Genomic DNA, 21,968 nt, shown 5'->3' on the forward strand with positions numbered 1-21,968 from the left:
AAATACGAACGATTTGGTGCTGGATGTTTTTCCTCATGAATAGCTGTAGTTGTCAAGGTAAATACATATATTTGTGGAATATTTGGAATATATTGATTGGATCGATCGCCGACCAGTTTAAGTTTTTTAATGGTACCGTTTTGTCCCAGTCTCTAAAGGCTTTTATCATTGAAAGAAACTTTAAGCCCACTAGTTTTCGGTTAAGGAAGTTTTCGTATAACAATCAATGGGAAATTAAAAGCGAATTTCTAGTTCTAAATTAGATACTAATTTTGAAGGAAATTTCGTCTACAATATCAGCGCTCATATCTTGTTGCTAGTGGTATTATCCGTGTGTGTCATCAATTTGAAGTCCTCTATAGCCTGATTCCATTTTGCTAAGGTGAAGTATAAATAAACTCATTTCCAGTAGAACGGAGTACCGGGACATCCAATATTTGATCAGCCAATCCGTGATTTAATCATCATTCAAATTTCATATATGTACGCTTTTCTGTCCGGGAAGAATAATTTAGTAGTTTGTTGAAATGAATTTTTTACATTTATTACCCCTTCTTCGTAATGATTAAGCCTTGAATTCTTCCATTATCTCATTCCGATGAATCATGCTGAAGTGATACCATTCCCAGAGTAAAGTTTTGTACATTTTCAGTATTTATTTCTTGCCATTTCTTTTCTCGTACTTAGGCAGCATTAGCTATCGTACGGTACGTGCTAAAATAGACTCAACCAAACTTCATACCTTGATTGGTTTACCTGGTACGAGTTTGGAATGTGCGAATCCGTCTTCCCTTTCCAAATAATGAATATTTAAACTGATTTATTCAGTGTAGAGGGTTTTATAATGAATTTCAAATGTATTTCAAATCCCTTGGATTTTTCTAGCTTGTTACGCTTGATTGGTAGCGGTGAAACTGTCATCGTTGGTAACTACAACGAAGGTCGGCCCAATAATTGTTGGAAATAATGCCCAACATTCTGAATGATGTCAAACTCGACTTTAAAGATGTTCTTCTCCGACCAAAGCGAAGCACTCTTCGTAGTAGAGCCGATGTAAGTGGATAATTGTTAGATATTGTCTCTTTTCTGCAAGCTAGGGACCGAAAATAACTGTTTATTTTCTAGGTCAATCTCAATCGTCAAATCATGTTCAAGAATTCAATGCAAACATACAATGGAGTACCAATCATAGCATCCAATATGGACACTATAGGCACGTTTGACATGGCCATTACGTTAGCCAAGGTAATTAATGAATGCATTCATCGTAAAATGTAGAAGCGACCCGATGCCTTAATGATCTATTTTTCATTTTAGCACGGTCTCTTTACCACCATTCATAAATATTATACTATTGATGAATGGAAATCATTCGCTGCCAACAATCCCGATTGTCTGAAATATGTTGCTGCAAGTTCAGGGACTGGTCAGGGAGATTTTGAAAGACTCAGCCAGATTTTGACCGAAATTCCTGATGTAACAGTGGCTTGCCTGGATGTAGCAAATGGGTATTCACAAGTTTTTGTGGACTATGTAAGAAAAGTTCGACAGGCATTCCCCAAGATTACTATTATTGTGAGTATATTTCCTTTTTTATTCGTTGTAATTTGGGTTACTACTATATACATTCCTGAAGCATTTAAGTTTATGAACTTTTGTTATCTGTGAATACATTATGTTTACTCTAAAACTTAAGCGAAATCTCTCATTTTCTCAGACAAATGCTATTCTTTGAAGCTAAAAAAAAATTCAAATGTAATTCATAAAAATGTTCCTCTAATAAATGGTTGTGAACTTAATTGAGGTTTGGTCATGATGTGCCATTAATACATACTTCCACTACTGAATGGCTAACTCTTATTGAAAGTAAAATGTAATGCTAATCCTTTGCGGGCCATTTCAGAAAAAAATTATCATCTATAATTTTTTAGAGATATTATTTTTCATTTGATGAGTCCATAATGAATTACAATGATTTTGAATTATGTTGGCAGGCTGGAAATGTTGTGACTGGAGAAATGGTTGAAGAACTTATTCTTTCTGGAGCTGACATAGTTAAGGTATCACACTAAAGAATTACTTCATTCCTCTCTTTGTTACATGTTGTAGAAATTTGAAAGCATGATTTCCTTTTTATTCAGTGTCCTTTTTTTATTTGACTTTGTCTGTTGTATTACTTAATTTGAAATAAGAATGTTCTGAGCCATGTATACATGTAAGGTGTGGTTTATGAAATTGGGATATTTACTCTGACAGTGCAACTTAGAATCATTCTTTATTTGACCCACTATTAAAATGATCTCTTATTTGACAAACCTTGCTTTGTTTATTTCTTAGAAAAGCTTCATAATAATTGTGGAGCATGATGGCCTAGTGGGTAAAGCGTATAGCTACTAACTGTATGGTATGCTATGGGTTGATTCAAGGTGGCTTATGGGGCAGGCTTGCCTAAGATTTTTCAAGAGCAATATTTTCCAGAAAGGGGTAAAGGAACCGTCCCCCTACTTTGATGTTTGATTTTACACTGTATGGATTTTATTATATTAGCTCATCTACCTATATCTATCAAACCAACCTTTGGGTTGATTGCTCTAGTTTTAATAAATATTACCAATCTATAACTCATAGTTTTTCCTATTTACTGCACGAAAGTGACCCCATGACGTTAGTTTCCAAAATCTTAGGTTTATTATAATATCGTGCAACTGAGATTACTTTTTCAGATGGTACCCAGTTTTGGCTTGTTTATTGAGCAATCAATTCAAGACAGTTTTTAAAGTGAAGTTGGTAGGAAATGCAAATGGTACAAGCCCAAACTGTTTACAGTATAGCCAAATTTAAGTACAGTCAAACAGTTTCTACCCAAAGATTGTTTTACTTTGCGAGGGGAAAGTTCACTGTGTACTTCTGTTGGAAAGAACTTTGAGGGCTTTAATTCAACATTAGATAATAATTTTGAATTCATGTAATTTTGTAATTCAAACGCAAACTTTGCCATGGGAGTAGCTGATTTTATTTTGTGCTATATATGAGTTGGTTTTGGGCAACATAAATGTGGAAGTCTAGTAAGTACAACAAAACTAATGCTTTCTTAAACAAACCTGAGTCACTTATATTATTGATTATTTGAAAGTCTTCATTTGCACTAGGTAGCTTACTTATTTAATGGAAATATGTTCTATGATGAATAATTTTTTCACCACCCTATTCATAACTTTGAGTGCATAACCATAGCCAATTTCTTGCCTTAATTCTTCCGTTCATCATATTCAGATCTTAGCTACTGGCCACATTCCTCTCTCTCTCTCATCTGTACTTCTTGACAATGGTTTTGATTTTTAAACATGTTGCTAGAGGTTTTCTTGGTTTTACAATGAAGAAACTCCATCAAGATTATGCTATCCTTTAAAACTTGTGGTAGAACAGCTGTCTCACAATTGCATGATTAACTAAGAAAATACTTGAATTATCTAACCCTAATATGTAGTTTCAGAACAATAGAAATTTGAAATGTCAATTTCAAGACTTCAAAATCTTAAAAGCTTTTGCTGACTTTTAAAATTCTGCAAATTGGTGGAGGAAATAATTCATAAAATCTCATGGGTTAATTTTTTTCCCTAGTCAAAACAACCACCATAATTTAAAAAAATGGAAATTGTCACCTGGCACATCTTGGCGGTAGCTATTTCATTTGACTAGATGATATGTAGCATTTTTCACAATGGATTAAGTATCTCCAGGGGGTGGGGTAGAAAAAGTCCTACATGTAAGCCATAATGGTGTTTTAGATAGAAGTATAAAACCTGTGGATGCATTTCATCTCCCTGTTCTTGCTTAATAACTACATCCAAATGGAAAATAACCTAAGGTTTGAAGAAAGTCCATAGTCTCTAGCTGATCCCAGCATGCATCTTATGTCCATCACATTCACCCTGAAAATGAAGTGCAAGAAATTATGCAGAAATATCAGGTAATTACATCTTTACAATGTTGCTTCATTCGATCATGATTGATACATCCATGGATGAGCTTATCGGGTTGCTTCTGCAAAATCTTCTTTTCACGCTCATTATTTTGAATCTGAAAGCAGTAAACTTCATCAATATAATGGAAGTGTCACTTATGTCTCTGCTGGGAGAGAGGTCTAACTCCATATCAAGCTTGACCATTGTCCTCTTTGTTCCTGGAATAGAAACACTTTTAACGATGTCAGTGTGTTAATATAATTCGCCTTGACTGAGATTTGAACCCAGATCCTTTGATGCCTGGCCCAGTGCTTTAGAATTGTTATATTGTCCTGGTCAAGGCAAATGATTTTAAGCCTCTGAAATTGTTGCATTGTAATGCACATTAAGTGGACGACTCCATTAAAAGTTACTTTCGTGGCATCTCCCTCAGTTTCTTGGAAAATGCTGTTGTAAGTGAACTCTCACGGTCTTTCATGAAGTGAAGCAGGGAGCTAGTGCTGTTGATCTCTTGAATGTGCTGTACCTAGGAATGGCATATTGTGAAGACCCTCCAACCCACTAGTCTTCTACCTCCTAGATTTCATGGGAGAGAAACTTGGATGATAATGGGGGTACTAAATTAGATTGCTATTATTTTCCTCATGCCCCTCTCAAGATTTTGTATCATGTTGACATTCACCTTAATGCAGCAAAAGGTGTAAATCAGTGCCAGAAGCATGGGCATGTTTGTGGCAAGAACCTTGGTCTTGCCAAGCAACTCAGAACTCCAATCCAATTTGTAGAATTTAATTTCTTCCATCTGAAGAAATTCACTTCTTTGCTCATAGTATCCATTTCCATAGATAAGAAATTCTTCTTGCTGGGGAATGCTTTTTTTGCATCACTCTCAGTGAATTAAAAAGTTAGTTTAGATGATGGTGTCAATGTTGTTTAAAGATTGTGAGAGCTGAACTGTTTCCATGTAATCCAGCACATTTAATTTTCAATACCTATTGTCCAACCTGCATGATATTGGCCTCCAGCTTGTTAAGCTCTTTTACTGTCTTATCCTTCCTATAGGTGCCATTATTGGAGGACAACCTTATTTTGGCGTAGTATAGAGACCATTCAGTTGATCATCCAGAGCTCAGAAGTCTCTGTTAGTGCATAATATTTAAGCCATTCATTAGGAAGAACCCTGTTTTCTGCTGAGTAATCTTCAGTTGAAAAATTCTCTATCATCATTATGTCTTGTCCTAAGTCATGGTGCTGTCATGAACCACATCTTGTAGTTATTCATATCATTCAAATCCATTCCCACCTGTTTGGTTTGTTGCAGTCGGTGGAGAAACCATGTCATGAGAAGGAATGACTGACATTTTTATGGATGTGGGGCTTTTACTTTAGGTGTGCTCCTTTGAATTTGTGATTAGTGCAGAATTGTCTTCTTTGGTAGGAGTGGTCTCACTGATTTTTTTCTGAGAAATCAAACTATATGCTTCTCATACAGCAAATAGTGCATCCTTACCATACAACATGACATGCAGGTATGCCCTCCATTGGTTCTCTGCCCATTCCCTGTGATCTTCTTTATAAGATGTTATTAAATTGCCCTGCCCAACTGCGCTAGGGCCTCATTATTGTATCATTATTATTATCTTAAAATCATGAATGCTTACATTACATTGGCTCAATGTACTATAAATTCTCTTGCAAGATTTTTCTTTTGCCTCTCATGCTTTTCAATTACCAAATCTATTAATTTATTTATATCAAAGTAAATGAATCAAAAGTTTTACTTCAACACGAACACATTAAATTGTTTCGTAAATTTCAAAAAAAGATAATTGTTAGACATCTCAAGTATTTATCAGTTAAACAAATGACTTCGAAACTCCTTAGATTTTATTTTTAGTCATCTGGCAATAAAATATTTTTGCTACCCATAATAAAAGTATACTTAAAGCCCAATAAAGTATTTTAAATAGTTTTAAGATTATTTTTTCTATGCATTTTAATCTCACATCTTGGTCTTTGCTCAGGATGCTTTGCTCCCTCCTTATAACATCCGAACTAATTGAATCTGCTAGTTCAACCTCTCAGGAGTGTATCATTTTCTCGCCAGGTTCAAACTCTCACTGCTGATCATAAAGTTAAATACATGTATTGCTGGGGCAATGTCGAATTATGGGGCTAAGGTAAGAAGTGAATAGATTAACTCAAATTTAAATGTTTCCCAGGAAGACATTTCCATAAGAACCCAAATTGTTGAATCTATCTGAAAATATGAATATCCAGGGAGAAAGAGGGCGGAGGAAATCAAATCAAATGTGATTGAAAATATTACGGTTATCAAGAGTACATAAGTATTTGATAGTTAAGGTCAATTCAGCATTTGGTTTAAAAACCTTTCCTAAATTTGGAATGCAATGAAACAAAGTTGCCGTATTTAGATAATGAGATGCACCCTCATTTCAGCAAGTCACACAAAAAAAAAAGAAGTTTCATCAGTTTGCGCAAAAGTGTGACATCCCACCCTTTTAATTTTTGGTCATTTTGGGGTTATTTTTGAAAACAAATGCACTCAGTGAGAAGAGCACGCGCTGTTTTGTTATGATCAGTTGGAATGAAATATGTTATGATCAGTTGAAATGAAATACCTTTGACATTGCAGTAGCAAGCAGCATAATATCCATGCGACATAATAGCGCTGAGATTAATAATAACAATTACGACTGTACATTTCTTCAATTGAATATTAAATATTATGTATCAGTAAATACATCAGAGTCGAAATAGTCAAATACTGACTGCCTGGGTTAAAAATAACATTCAGTGGTGAACGTTAACCCATGGATTGTAAACCTTTACATAAAAGATGTGGGTGATTTTTAGAACCATAATTTTGGGAACAAAAGGTGTCTCTCATGTGCCATCAAATACGGTAAATACAAGCTCATAATTTATATCATAAAAATTTATCTCTGAATAATCGGCAAATTATAGTTTTCATTCAGAAGTAAGTGTTTTATTTTACTTTTATATTTTAATTACTTATGACCTTCTCTGTTTGCGTAGGACAATGTATTGTTTTCATGAAAAAATTGACTTCAGCATTTTGATGGAGAAGTATGTTTTGATGCCTGTTGAACCCATTTTGACCATTTTTTGAATGATGTCTACATGTGTATCCCATGTGGCTGTGTGTGTAAATGTGCCAGATTTTTGGGGATGCAATAGCGTTAAAATAAACATATGCAGCACATAAGTGTATATTTAACATCTTCAATAAGATCAGAGAAACCGATTAGATTTTCTCTGATTTCATGTGCCAGAAGTAACTATTTTGGCCTTTTTTTCAACATTCACTAATAGCACCATCGCAAAAACATGTTTTTAAACATTTAAAAAGACTGGAAGATCTGAGAACTATTTTTATTAAATCGATGTCTGACATCAATAAAGGTCCTTTGGAGATGAAATGGCCATTGCAAGGGTGTGTGACAGGATGGTTTTAGGACACCATAAATATGTTCTTGTGCATAAAAGTTAATATATTTGCACATAATTATTCAGTATATTTATTACTCCAAAGATATAATAGCATGTTGCTTAGTGATTATTTAGTGTGTATCTGTGTATAAATATGGTATAACTTCTATTATTCATACATTTTCTGCATAAATTATAAGCTATAAATAATAATTCTCATGAGGCTACCACTGCTAACCTTAAATCTTGCTAAAATAATTGGCCTCAAAAAGCAATGCGGATTTTTAACTACAAAATATAAAATAATGTCCGTTTGTAGAGAATTAAAGTACCTAAGCCATCTCTTTCTGATGGATGATGCAAAGTTATGCTTTTATTTGAAAAAAATTTACTATTATAAAAAGGGTTCATACCCTTTTTATAATAGTAAAACTCATGATCAATTTAATGGCTGCTTTTGAACTTAACTAGCAATCATTTAACTGAGTTTTGGCTTTCACAGGAGGTAAAAGTTATTGTAATGATAAAACCTTGGCTCAGTGTTACGAGTAAACTTAGGTGCTCTGTACCTAAGTTTACTTGTACAAAGTTTCTACAAGTCTTAGTCTTGCCTGCACTCTGCATGACTCAAGCCTGTTAAAAAATGAATTTTCACCAAGCACCATTTTATGTTTTCATTAAAATATGGAAAGGATTGAATTATCAGTTTGGGACTTGAACCAGTATAAAAAGTATAAAATTGAAATGGATAAAAAATGAAATATGTTTTTGTATTGATGATACTTATATGTATAAATATTAAAAATCTCATGGTAAATTTATAAACCTTCATAGGTTTATAAATTAGCTTCATACCTTAGGTTTCAGCAGGGTTTCAAAATTTTAGGCACAGTTGCATGGCAGATATTCTTTGGATTTTCTAATGAAATGTGTTTTGCCCTGTTACTTCCCTTTTGCTTCAATGCTTTCTTCATATTCCTTAGGTTGGAATTGGTCCTGGCTCAGTTTGCACGACAAGGAAAAAGGCAGGTGTAGGCTACCCTCAGTTAAGCGCTGTCTTGGAGTGTGCTGATGCAGCGCATGGATTAGGAGGTCACATAATATCAGTATGTTTGTAGTAATTGCAATAACTTGTCTATTATGGTGGCATTTGGGTAATAATTACGTTTTTCCATGGAACATCACTACTCTTTACTTTTTTATCATAGGATGGAGGATGTACTTGCCCTGGTGACGTAGCTAAAGCATTTGGAGCTGGGGCGGATTTTGTGATGGTAGGGGGAATGTTGGCTGGACATGATCAATGTGGTGGTGACACTATAGAAAAGAATGGAAAAAAGTACAAACTTTTCTATGGAATGTCATCAGCAACTGCCATGAAAAAATATTCAGGAGGAGTTGCAGAATACAGGTAATGTCTACAATATAGGGCTACGAATTGCATGAGTTCTTTAAATTTAGCACATTCAAAAATTGCTAAATTTTTAGCTGTCCAGATTTTATTGCTGCAATGACTGACCATGAATATAGTGGCTTCTATCATCTTGTCGTGAAAGAAAGTGTTCTTTCCAAGCTGCACCCTACACCCTGATCTTGGAAATTTCCCAAAATGAAAATTTTAAATGCTCTCAGTGTATTCTCTGAATTAACTACAAAATTTTGGCATAGCTTCAAAGTGGTTCCCTTGTACAAATAATGAATTAAACATAAGTTATAAATTGTGTTTTTAATAGTTTTTTAAAATTTTAGTTGCAGATATAAATTATAAAAATTAAATAAATGTAATTTTAGAAAAAACTACTTCATATGAGGGTAACATGAAAATTTCGCGGCCTGACGCGGAGATGGCGTTCCAATCAGCAAAAATTTATGATTCCTGCCTGAGTGCATGTGCTATTAGTTCATAAGACAAGTTTCAAATTGTTCTCTCAAGGAGTTCGTTTATGCATATTGTTTTTCATTAAATTAGAAAAAACTTGAATTTCTTGCTATCACAAAATTCTTCATTTTGGATGGATTAACCCCTGAAGGAAATCCATTCAAAGTTGACAAAAGTGTACGGGAACTCTGCTCCTTCAATTTCAACTGTTAAAAATTGGGCAGCTGAATTTAAAAGTGGTCACACATCCCTTGAATATGACCCACGCGAAGGATGGCCTAAAACTGCCACCACACCGGAAACCATCGAAAAGGTGCACAATATCGTGTTGGACGATAGGTGAGTGAGATAGCTAAGGGCATGGGGATATTGGATGAAAGGTTACGAAGCATCTTGCACAAAGTATTGGGGATGTGAGAGCTCTGTGCAAGGTGGGTGCTGCATTTGCTGAATGCCGATCAAAAGCAAATGCGCAAATGATTTTTGTAGCAATGTTTGAACCAATTCAAGAGGCAACTGACCAGTTTCGTGTGGTGATTTGACACTATGGACGAGGCATGGGTCCGCCACTACATACCAGATAAGAAACAGCAGTTGAAGCAGTGGGTAGAAGCTGGTGGTTCAGTGCCAAAGAAAGCAAAGTTGATCACATCTGCCATAAAGGTCTTGACCAGTGTGTTTTGGGATGCGATAGGGATTTTGTTAGTTGATTACCTTGACAACCTACTGTCACACGTTCACAAAGGTGCGTAGGGGATGGGAAAACTGTGGGATTTGGGGTACAATTTGTTCAGCCATCTCCCCTTTTCTCCTGATACCGTCAGACTTCCTTCTGTTCTCAAACTTGAAAAAAATTGTTTCTGAGTAGCACTTCGCGTCCAATGAAGAAGTTGAGAGGGCCATAGATGGATATTTTCACAGCCATCCAGACTCTCACTTCCGGGAAGGAATACTGATGTTGGAGATACACTGCACCAAGTGTGTTGAAGTCAAAGGAGATTATTTAGAAAATTAAAATAATTTTCTAACTGAAAATTGTAGTCTTTCATTGTCAGGTGGAGAACTTTCCACCTTACCCTCATACAATTATGATGTGTTATGTGTAGCATCAAGTTTTACCATAATTGGGCATATTGTGAAACTATTCTGATATCCTTCAAAAATTATGTGTTTGTCTTGATGAAAATAAATAACAATACATGGGAAACTTTACTTGTTCAGAAAGATCGGTAACGAAAATTCGGTAACCTTGTCTCACTTGAGCAGTTGAAATAGAAGTAATTCGTTTTGAAGAAAACTTAAATAGAACATATTATTCATAAATTGGCTTTACTTACTCCTAAAATATTCCAGTTTTTACTATTGTTAATTGCATGGTTCAATTGCTGAAGGTCCCAAATATGTCTCAATTTCGTATTCATGGAAGTGAACTTTCATTTGGTTCATTGTGTTATTGGAAATTCTGCATCAAAAGACTATTTTAATTGAGAGTGATATTTAACATATATTACTGCTTTAACCGATAAAATGCTAGTATCTTGAAAATAAAGAATCATTTTTCATGGAATTATCAATTGTAATATTAATAAACTGAAATTAGCAAATGATGCTTTCTACTTCTGTCACATATTGTGGTGCGTTCACCAGGCAAAGTTTAGCTTTTGACATTGGTTAATAAACTAGCTGAACTTCATTTCTATATGTTGATAATATATTTCCATCAAATGCCAAGTATCTCAGTAAGCCCTGGGTAAAAAATTACTTTTAATTAAAGTAGACATTTTATTTCTTAGACACACAAGTCCAAATATGGTGTTATGTAGATATCTTACATCATCATTACCAGCTGTCTTGTTGCAAACAGTTCATTCTCTTTAGTTTCTGATAGAGTATTAATTTTTCACTTTAAAAAATAAAATTGAGTTAAGGTTCCTTAAACAGATTACATGCCTTTTAAAAATCACAAAATTGTTTATAGGTTGACATTACTCCCAAGTTTTTCTGGTTCTGGATTTGTGGGTTAGTAGATTAGGCTGTTCAACGTATGTGTGGTGGAAATGGTTAAAGAGACATGGGAAGAATTGGAGGTAGGAATAAAAGTAGGAGGAGAATTCGTAAAATCAGTTAGGTTTGCTGATGACCAGCCTCTAGTTTGTCAGTCAGCCAAGGGGTTGCAAGGATTGAATTGGCAACTCAGTGAGATAGATATGGAATGAGAATCTATATTAATAAAACAAAGGTTATGTGATTTTCCAGAAAGAAAAAGGCAAAGCTAAGCATTAAAATAGGAGAGCAAAAACTAGAGCTGGTAGAACAGTTTACATATCTCCAAATTGCTTTGGGTCCACATGGTCAAAGTAGTTGGGACGTAAGGAGAAGAATTGCGCTAGGAAAAGAGGAATTTACGAGGAGTAGGGATTTATTGACAGGGACGTTGAGTAAGGATGTTTAGAAAAGACTGGTTAAAACTTTGATATGGAGCGTAGTTATGCATGGTGCGGAAACGTGGTCACTGAAGCAGAATGATAGAAGTAGATAGGAGGCAGAAAAAATGGATGAAGGTCATATTCGTCGGCAGTGGGATGTTGAAGACTGTAGTAGAGGGGAGAATGTTAGGCAAATGAGGAAAGTGCAGGAACAGGATAGGGATGTTGGACAGGATGGAGGGAAGAAGGAAGTACTCAGAGATGAAGAGGGACTTGATGTAGAGTTGGTTGCTGGATTGTGTTTTGTTAGGAGTCATAAAATACGAGGGCGATTCGGAAAGTAAGGTCCCCTATTTTTTTCATGAAAAATCAAATTTATTCTCAACTTTGTGTGCATCATAGGAAAGGTTGAGCATGTAGCTATTTTTCTACATAGTTGCCTTGATGATCAATCACTTTTTGCATCCTTGTAAGCAGCTTTTTAATACCAGTGTCGTACCTATCTCCTGCGAAGCACCCTGACGACTGTTTCTCTGATATAAATTCATCACCATTTAGTGGAAGTGTATGGTGAAAAGTGTATGGGCTGATGTCCACATTAATAGAGTTTGTAATTTTCCACAGACTTTATTTCACAGTACAACACGTTTCACTGACTTAAGGCATAATTGGAAAAAGAAGGTAACTGCACAATTAACTGGTTAGACCTGGCAATAACCATTAAAGAAAATAGACACAAGGTCTTTATTTGCAGGAAACCCACGTATACGGATCATATAATTCCAAATGAATCCGCCCACCATATTTTGCACAAATATGCAGCCCTTCATTCGATGATACACCGGCTCCTGCACACCCTTCTTTCCCCCACAAATTTCAAACTCAGAACAGTTACAAATATTGCCACCATCAATGGATGCAACCCACTAACCCGGTTGGAAAAATAATCCAATAAAAGAGGCAAAAAATGGCCATTAGTTGAAGTTCCTCCTCTTAGCCCTGTACTTTTCAAGGCTTCAAGTGGTGTTTGATCCTTTTCCTAGGAGATATCTCCTATAAAGTCTCAAATCGCCTTCCAACTACACTCAAAGTGGCCTTTTACACACCCCTTACTCTCTCCAAGCTCATTGCTAATGGCAAAGACAAACAGGATACATTTAATAAATCAGGGATCTACAAACTTAAATGAGATAATGGCAACACGTATTATGTCCGTCAAACTGGGAGGAATTCCAAATTTCAAGCCCAAGAACACACCAGGTGTCACAATTAGCAAAATCCCAATTCTCTCTTCTCAAAACACCTCTTGATAATAATAATTTATTTCCCCAATTGACAAATGCATAGTATGGTACAGAATATCAAACATTGTAACCTTATCTTAGATTGTAACCATAACAGCAAATTTATCCCAGAAAAACCAAATGTTCTCCCTAAAGGATTGAAAATGGACGCTCTAGAGGTGATCAAAATTCAAAGGCACTTGGGATCCCAGTACAATAATGCTCTGTAATGAGCAATTATACATCCATCCCTCCCCTATCCTTTCTGAAAAATTGACCTTGAGGGTAAACAAACCCAATTGTTCAACGTACTCAGTTGCATGTATGCCACAACCAGACCCTATGCAACGTCATAACCATAAAAACACTGTTCTTCTGTTTTGTTTTCTCCTTCCTCTACCACTGATTTTCACTTCCAAAAAATCTCTTGACCCTACGGAGCCACCCCTCTCCCCAAGGATTAACCAATCTAACTGTTCTAAGTAGCCGTCCGCTCCTAGCCCCCCCTATATACTCGGACCAGACCCAATGCTTAGTCATGTAAACCAAGGTGGCACCACCTCTTCTTCCTTTAACTGTAAAAGCCACAACCACCGACTTAGAAGTCCCAGAACACCCAACCCCCCCCCACCTTCAACTTCCCCCTCTCCTCTGTCCGATGGGTATGCATTCTACAGCTGTGTGTCACTTGTACCTGATGATGCTGCAAGTCGGTCAAATGCATTGTCCTGTGAAATAAAGTCCTTGGAAAATTACAAACTCTTTTAATATCAACGCCAATAAGAATGTTGCAGCTTCACTTTATGTAGCTGTTTGAGTGCACAAACTATCCAACAGTTGTTCATACCACCAAAGTGATTCATTCCAGTAACGTTTTCCTTCTACTTATAATCATAATATACATTTTTGGTGCCTTAATTGTTCTTGGTTATTACTTATGTAAGCATTTCTTGTTTCAGAGCATCAGAAGGTAAAACAGTAGAAGTCCCATATCGAGGTGATGTTGAGGCTACTGTGTTGGATATATTAGGAGGTCTTCGATCAGCATGCACATATGTTGGGGCAGCCAAACTCAAAGAGTTGACTAGACGTGCAACCTTCATTCGGGTAACTCAGCAACTTAATGAAGTGTATGGATCATCAGATTAGCATCATAGATAAAATGAAATAGTAGTTGGAAAATGTTGTTTTAGATGCACATTTTTTAGATATTTATTATTCGGGGAAATTTGTTTTCCTAATGGTGCTAATATTTATACAACATTGCATTGGAAGAAGGAAATCACCATGAAGCTTTTGAGTGTAGTAATGTGAGCCCTTTCGCTATTTCATCTTGTTGTCAAGGTATTTTGAAGCAGTTTCCATCCTGATTTGATTTTGGTTATTGTGTAATTAGTCCCCATCAAAGTTCTGGATGGAAATGATCTGATGAGATGTTTAGTATTGGATAATATGAAATTTGTGGGGTATTATTGATAACTCATGATGTTAATTAGTTAGTAATGTTGTTTAATTTTATTAGTGCTGTATTTCCTTTCCAAATGCAGTATGAGATCTAGTCCTAATGATTAAATTGGATGAAGTATTATTGATTTTTTGAATATAAGGCTATGTGATGCTTCTGATGTTGATCATAGCAGAAAATTTAAAGCATAAGCATTCTGCTGTTGAGACCGGCATATTATAGTTCCATATGCATGATGGTCAAGTAGAACAAAGTTCTTCAATTTCATTGATATCTCAAGGTTGAGCTAATAGATTTGGTTTTTTTGGTTAACAGCAGCACTTTCTTGTTGATTATCTGCTTTCAGCAACATTTGTTGAATGGTATTGTTTTAGTTCCTCAAGAGTCTACTAGTCAGGAATTATTCATTAAAAATTTCCAATCCATATTATCTATGTGTAGTTGCCTACATTTTTATGCTGTAAATGTGATAATGTCTCTGCAAACCAAGAATGCATTGAGGCTATTTATGTGGAATCTAGGTAACAGATGTAAAAACCATCACCTAGGATCAAGAGCATATTCACTATTTTTTTAAAATTGCTAGTTATTTGTAGGAAGCCATCATATTTATATCCCCACTTCTAAATGAAATTTCCCGCCACACACATATACATATATATATATATATATATATATATATATATATATATATATATATATATATATATATATATATATATATATATACATACATACACATATATATTTACATATATATATATATATATATATATATATATATATATATATATATATATATATATATATATATATATATATATACATATATATATGTTTGTATATATTTATGTATGTATGAATATATATGTGTATATATATATACACACACACAATGGGTATTGTTGAAATTTCAATATTCAACAATTGCTATTGCTTATGGCAAACACAACATTCTTTTGAGTTATTGCTTATTCAAATTCAATTTAAACCAAATTTAAAAAAAAATATTATTAAACCACTGAATTAAACACCACCCTGTACTTTTCCGCTGAATCAAATGCATCTGCTGTATATTATCATCATACACTCAAATTTGAATTACACTTGCTTGAACACCAAGATCACTCTAGGAAACAATATATGTAGCAATTTTTATGAAAGTATTTTAACTTATTTAAAAATCAGCAGGCCTAAGGCTTGGAAGAAAGTAGTATATCTTAATTTCTCATATGGCAGGAACTAGTTTTGTGATTTGATAGCTAGTCAAGGGAATTTGGAATGTTCATAATTAGTTTTCAAAAATATTATTGCCCGTATACACTTAAATTCAATAATTTAAAGATTGCCTGTTTTAAATTTTTGCATATGAAATGCAGTAAAATCTATGTTACTCTAGCTTTGTGTATTGAATAAGAAACCAAATAAGTATTCGAATGATATATTGTTTTCATATATCATATACTCATTTATTTTTGGGCAGAAAATATTTTTTATGCCGCTGAGTCTATTGAAATTGACTAACATTTTGTCTGAAAACTACGAATACAGCGAGAAACATTAAAATAAATTTGGTGCAATTTGCCTGAACGTTTAATGTTATCCACCTTTCAGTTCAAAGAGCCAAAATAATTTTCCCTACTATTTAATGTAGTTGCTTAAAGGATTGATCTTTATAAACTTTCATAAATATTTATATAGCTCTACTTGCTCTGTAATCACAGGTGAAACTTCACATTTATGTGCAGTGTATAATCCCTTGGTAATCCAAGACCCCAATAGAATATTTTTGTGCACGAGGTAAATCAGTATTTCTTAGATTGATTAATCCAATTTTTAACATTTGCCACTAATGAATCATATGCATTTTGAAGTATTAGAGTTCTTCTGTAATGATTGACCATTAGAATGTGTTCCTGTTGTTATAATTGCTTTATTTTGTGGCACATTAGTCTGAATCAATTTTTTGTCCCAAATTATATTTTAAATTACTGGTTTATTTTAGAGTAAGAAGTATATCCAATTCTTACACAGTATTACGGGTTGTTAAAATTAGCAAATTGTCTTTTTATAGATGACTACATTAGGAATCATCAAAATTTAAATGGCAGTCACATGCATGAAAGAAGTGCTTTTTTTAAGGATTGTCAATTAAATCCGCATTTGCCTTAATGCATATATTTTATTTTTTGCATCCATAAGACTAGTATAACAAAATTCAAAGCACTGCAGGAGATTCTGCAACTAGCTCAGCTAATTTTTTTTAAGATAATTTTTGGCATTTTAAAATTTGATTAATATAATGTATTATCACAGTTATAAACCCGAAGGTTGGGCGAGGGTAAAGATCACCCATTACTTAGTCCAAAGGCTTGTGAAATTCAGACAGGGTACGAGAAGCAGTTATTTTCTGGTGCTGCCTTTGACTTTCCATCTGGTACCCGAAAGATCACACAGCATATTGAAGCTGAAGATACCAAGAGGCATAACTGGGAATTAAGCCTGGGCCCCCCAGTTTGTAGCCCAGCACCTTACCCACTGGGTTACCAAACTTCAATGTATCCAGTATAGTAATTCAGCATTAGTCATTGCATTCAGCATCAACATTGAATATTCCCATGTTCACCTATCCTTGTTAGGGAGAAAGTCATATGCATGATGCCAAATATATTTCCCCAGAAAATGAATTTTGCCTTTTCAAAAATTCAAACCTGTCTGGAAGTTAAGGAAGAGATGGTGAATTCTGGCAAGCCCATGTAACATAATAGCAAGAAAATTTTGATTTGTCTTATTTTTTACTATTGAGCTGGAATAAGATGGTATCCTCATGAACTATTTCATGTACTTACATATGCACTTGCCATGTGGGTTTGGAGTTAGAAATACAGTGTAACTTTGAAGTAGCGGAGTCCAGATTCACACGAACCTCAAGTTCACAAACTCCATGCAATCAAAACTATTACTTTTGTTTCCAAGCACAAAATTTGCATGAAATCACACTGCGCTATAGAAATGAGGAATTAATTTTTTATTGTTTTTCTCAGGTTTCATTCATAACTTAAGATTTTATGGCTGTATTATGTACATTGGTTCCTTGATATTTGATTTTTCATATTAATTTGTTTAATGTTTTTCAAAATTATTATCAAACTAGTTTTCTGCCAGCTTGGTAGTCTGGACGGAGTGAAACATGGTTTTTTTAAAAGATTGAAAGTAATAAAAGCATTGAAATCAAGTGGAACGTTACTGTTGTGTGATCTCCTGCAGTTTGTTTGAATTTTTCAAAGGTGACATGTAGTGTTTGAAAGTTGGTTTTAACCTTGTGGACCGTGGCACAACACACATGACTATGAATACTTGTGACTTTGATTGTACAGTATTTTGCCATAGCATCTTTTACCTTGAAAGCCCCCAAAATTTTGATATGTAAGAGGGTGCCTCGGTAGCCTGACTGGCTAAAGAACTCGGCTGCACATCTAGGGATGTGGGTTCAAATCTTTGCTAAGGTGAATGATTTTTACACTTTAAAATTGCTGTATTGGAAAGTGCAAATTATAGAGTTTATGGTGTGTTTGGACTTTTTTATTCACACTGAATGCACGTGATAGAAAAACATTGTTTTTATATTTTTTATTTTAATGCTGAGAGATATCATTTGTACAAAATGAAAATGTAATTTAAAATTTTCCCACTGGCCAAAATTTTTCATCCTCAAATTGACATATTCTTTGATTGATCCCATCAAAAACCTGAATTTGAGGTTTCACTTTTTATTGATAATATTGCTACTCTACAGAAATTTAATGGCTTTGTTGTTTTGCAAAATTGAAGCTATATATTATGATGGGAAATTTTCCACATTTCATTTTTGAACATGCGGCTGTATTTTAATTAGAAAAATGTAGTGTGCTTGCATTATTCTATGATGTGCAAAAAATGAATTTATAATTTCTTCAGGAATTCAAGCGCTCATAAATCAGGGCCTGATGATTAACAATATAAATGTGAAAGCTAGATCAGGGTTTCACCGAAAGAGCAACTCTAAAGTAAATATGGAACATAATGAGATATTGATTTTACCAAAATAGGTATTGTGTTTATGGTACTTGTTAATTTTCACTTCCCTAAGAATTAGTGAGATATTTTAGGATAAACAATATATTCCTTTGATTAATGCACCAAAATATTGTCAGTACATAAGTGCATTTCCTACTGTTAACAATGGCTTTTGCACCAATTGAATATTTATGTACAAGTAGTCAAGTTAATTTAGCTGAAAAGCATAACAAATGAGCTCCTCTGTGTATTCTAGAGCTCTAATTCCTAAAAATATTACGATCCTTGAAAAGGATAATGAGAAACTTCAATTTTATATTTATTACAACATGAATGGTAGATGTCTATTCAAATGTGACAACATAATCAACACCAATAGGAAGCCTAATGGGAAGGGATAGTTGTGAAAGGGCATCTATATTAATGTTGTTCATACACTTCCAATATTAAAATATTTTTATGAGTGCACTCTTTAAAATAATGTTGATGCTGTTGTGATGTTGGTGTTAATGTTTTACAGTTAATCAACTAGCTATAATAATCAGCAAGCAGAGCCAGGCGTTAGGATTTAAATGGGTGCTTTTATATGAAATAAAATCCATCAAAGCTTAAATGCAGGGAATGTTTTGTACATAATTTTGTTTAGGAAATTTTTATGTGTTTATTTTTACTGCCAAAAAATAGAAGTGCCATGTATTAATATTGTTTTCCTGGCTACATTGCTGCCTATTTAATGTCATATGCTGATTCTGACAGCTAGAAAGTACACTCTTTGTAGCCGTCAAATATTGTGCATCAAAACTTAAAAATACTTGATAGTTTTATATCTTCATTTGTTAAATATCAGATTTTTAAAACTTTTCTCTCTGATTCATCAGTGTGTTTGTGTGTATTCTCACATTTGTATGCACACGTGCAGAATGTTCATTTAAAAATTAAATACTTGTAAGAGCAACCCAGAAAACTCTGAAATTCCATTATAACATTGGTGAAGCCTCCAATAGAATTGCAGCCTAAATAAAATTAAAAAAATGGAGGAAAGAAAGGAAAAGGAGGAGGAAAGTCTTGCAGAGTTGAGATATGCATTTTAAATGATGATGTGATCATTTTCATCTTGAGTGAAAGTGTAATGCTCATGTTTCCAGTCAAATTGAAAGAATTAAATGGCCAGTCTCAATTTTTTATTGCATTCTAGGAGGTGAAATCATGTCAATTTTGGGAAAGGTGCTGGATGTCACATTGAGTTCCTATTTTTGCAAGATCTAGTGTATGTTTGGCATTGGAGTGTTTGGGTACTTATTCAATCTCATATGCTACCACATATACAGATATTATTTTTGGATTGAGTGGAATTAAACATTCTTCCAGCCCAATAACTATTCAAATGATTGAATCATTGAATATAATGAATTTTCCATTTAATTTAAAAATTTGCCCGAAATGGAAGAAGTTTTACTTCCCATTGTAAGTTGCTCATCTCCAACCTAATCCTTTCTGGCCTTTACCAATCTTTAATTTTGTATGGGGTATATTCTACTGTTTCAGGCTTGACTTCTTGGAAGTATTTATTTTCCATACTAAAAGACTTTGTACTTTTCCACAGACTTTTTTAAAAGGTTCTTTGTAATAAAAGATTTATAAATATTATATTGTGCCTTATATTAAAAGTCTGTGGAAAAGGACAAAGTCTTTTAATATTGCTTGTATGGGGTGATAAAGTAATCATTGGTGGGATTTGAATCAGCATCCCTACTCTCGATAACATATATCTCAAAAGCAGTGGGATAGAATTGCTTCTAGACCTCAATGAAATTGATATGATCCATGCTCAATCCATTTTTTCAGTTTGACCTTCAACCCTTAAAACCTTCAGGAATTAATAATTAATGAGGGTTATGGCAACAATGTTTAAAATGAACATATAGAAGACTTATTTTTACAGAGCTTTTCATTCTCAACATGCACATTGAAATAAGGTTCACATGGCTGATTTTTATCAAATAACTTTCAATCTGTATTTATGGAGCTATGGATATTTGGCAATATGCACAAGTGCTACTACTGCATTTCAGGATGCATAATTTCCTGATCTAAAATTTTAATGTGTTTATTGCTTATGTTGAATGGAGCAATACTTTAATATACATTGTTTTTCATTTTTATTTGATGGCACATACCAAGCACAATGTTATATATTGTTTTATGCATAAAGAAAATAATGGTTTTCATTCAAACATTTGGTCTGTTATTGAAGATTGAAGGGTTATAGGAGGTTTGTAACTTCTTGATGTAGAGGTTTATAGATGATTGCAATGAACAATTGTCAATCACCTGTAAAATTGAAATGAACTTTTCAATTAATAAAAATCTGTGATACTTGCCCATGAAAAATCAAATGGAATGATTAATTTTGAAATGGAAAGGAGGATTGTTATGAATTTTTGCTAACCATTTCTGATGTGTATTCTTTTTTCAAAGGAACTTGTGTGTTCGGAACTCACATCCTTGGTACCTCGTTTAAAATTTGTGTATTTAATCAACACTTAGTGTGTTCATGTATTCATTTGACCTCATTCAAATTTTAGTGTTGACTAGGCCTTTATCACATGAGAATATCTGGTTGTAGTTTCATATTTTTATTATAAGATTTCATTTGTAACAATCTTGCAAGTTTAGTGACAAATGAGATCATCTTGCTTCAACTTCTTTATCATTATTCATAGTGCAATGCTGTTTTGCATGGAAAATTGTTTCATCTCAATTTTTGATCAAATTGTTTTTTTTTATTAATGATAAACGGGTAAATTATTTATGATTTCCGTCCATTTATTCTTAGTTTACCGTATTGGACAAACTATGTGAGACTTCTAGTGGATTATTTAATACTTATTAAAGTGAGATAGAATGTTTAGTAATCAAAATTTATTTTTATCATTGGTTAGATTGTGTTAATTTTTATTATCTTTGGCTCAGTCAAATTCTCAAAGAAATTTCGAGGTGATGAAGCTTTCATTCATTGAGATTGGAAGTTAGTGCTGTTATCAGTAGAAGTCTAGCAGGTGTCATCCAAAATATTCAGCACCTAAAAGTTTTTATGAGGCTGATCAGAACTCCTGATGCATTGATGTTCCATATATTAGGTTATTAGTATTCATATGATTTAGATGTTCATTCAGCCAACTAGTGCTGCAGATATTTGTGGTAGTGCTTGGCAAGTGCTCTTATTCTCATAATTTTCTTTTGAGAGTCTTCATTAGACTTTGGTCATAATGGAGATGCCTTCTCTCATGTGAAAAAGGCCTACTTTTGATGTAAAGAAATTCATATTCATTATATAGGTGTCATTTTCTGTGCCATGAATTTTGTAAAATTTTAATAATTCTTATTGCAGTTGCAGAATATGTTCTGAATTGTTATTCC

At 33.9% G+C, this 21,968-nt stretch overlaps 1 protein-coding gene across 2 annotated transcripts; it reads left to right on the plus strand.

Annotated features, from left to right (window-relative positions):
- Nucleotides 1–9: 9 nt before the first annotated feature.
- On the plus strand, nt 10–15,127 carry LOC139694363 (GMP reductase 2-like). Of its 2 annotated transcripts, XM_071592865.1 has the most exons (9): nt 432–483; nt 688–759; nt 886–1,053; nt 1,126–1,245; nt 1,318–1,575; nt 1,995–2,060; nt 8,423–8,545; nt 8,648–8,850; nt 13,987–15,127. In XM_071592865.1, the coding sequence occupies exons 3-9, from the start codon at nt 967–969 to the stop codon at nt 14,174–14,176; spliced, it is 1,047 nt and encodes a 348-aa protein (XP_071448966.1). In that variant the 5' UTR covers nt 432–483; nt 688–759; nt 886–966; the 3' UTR covers nt 14,177–15,127. The 2 variants fall into 2 exon arrangements, with proteins under 2 accessions (XP_071448967.1, XP_071448966.1); XM_071592866.1 differs by lacking the exons at nt 432–483; nt 688–759 and adding an exon at nt 10–57.
- Nucleotides 15,128–21,968: the final 6,841 nt, after the last annotated feature.

This window comes from Hetaerina americana, unplaced genomic scaffold (genome assembly GCF_022747635.1).
Source record: "Hetaerina americana unplaced genomic scaffold, ioHetAmer1.1.p SCAF_5, whole genome shotgun sequence".
In the NCBI taxonomy this organism is placed as follows: Eukaryota; Metazoa; Arthropoda; class Insecta; order Odonata; family Calopterygidae; genus Hetaerina; species Hetaerina americana.

Coding starts and splice junctions, on each gene's coding strand:
- LOC139694363 (XM_071592866.1), top strand. CDS start 967: ATGCCCAACATTCTGAATGATGTCAAACTCGACTTTAAAGATGTTCTT. Junction 1,576..1,994: donor TCCCCAAGATTACTATTATT/GTGAGTATATTT, acceptor TTATGTTGGCAG/GCTGGAAATGTTGTGACTGG. Junction 8,851..13,986: donor GGAGGAGTTGCAGAATACAG/GTAATGTCTACA, acceptor TTCTTGTTTCAG/AGCATCAGAAGGTAAAACAG.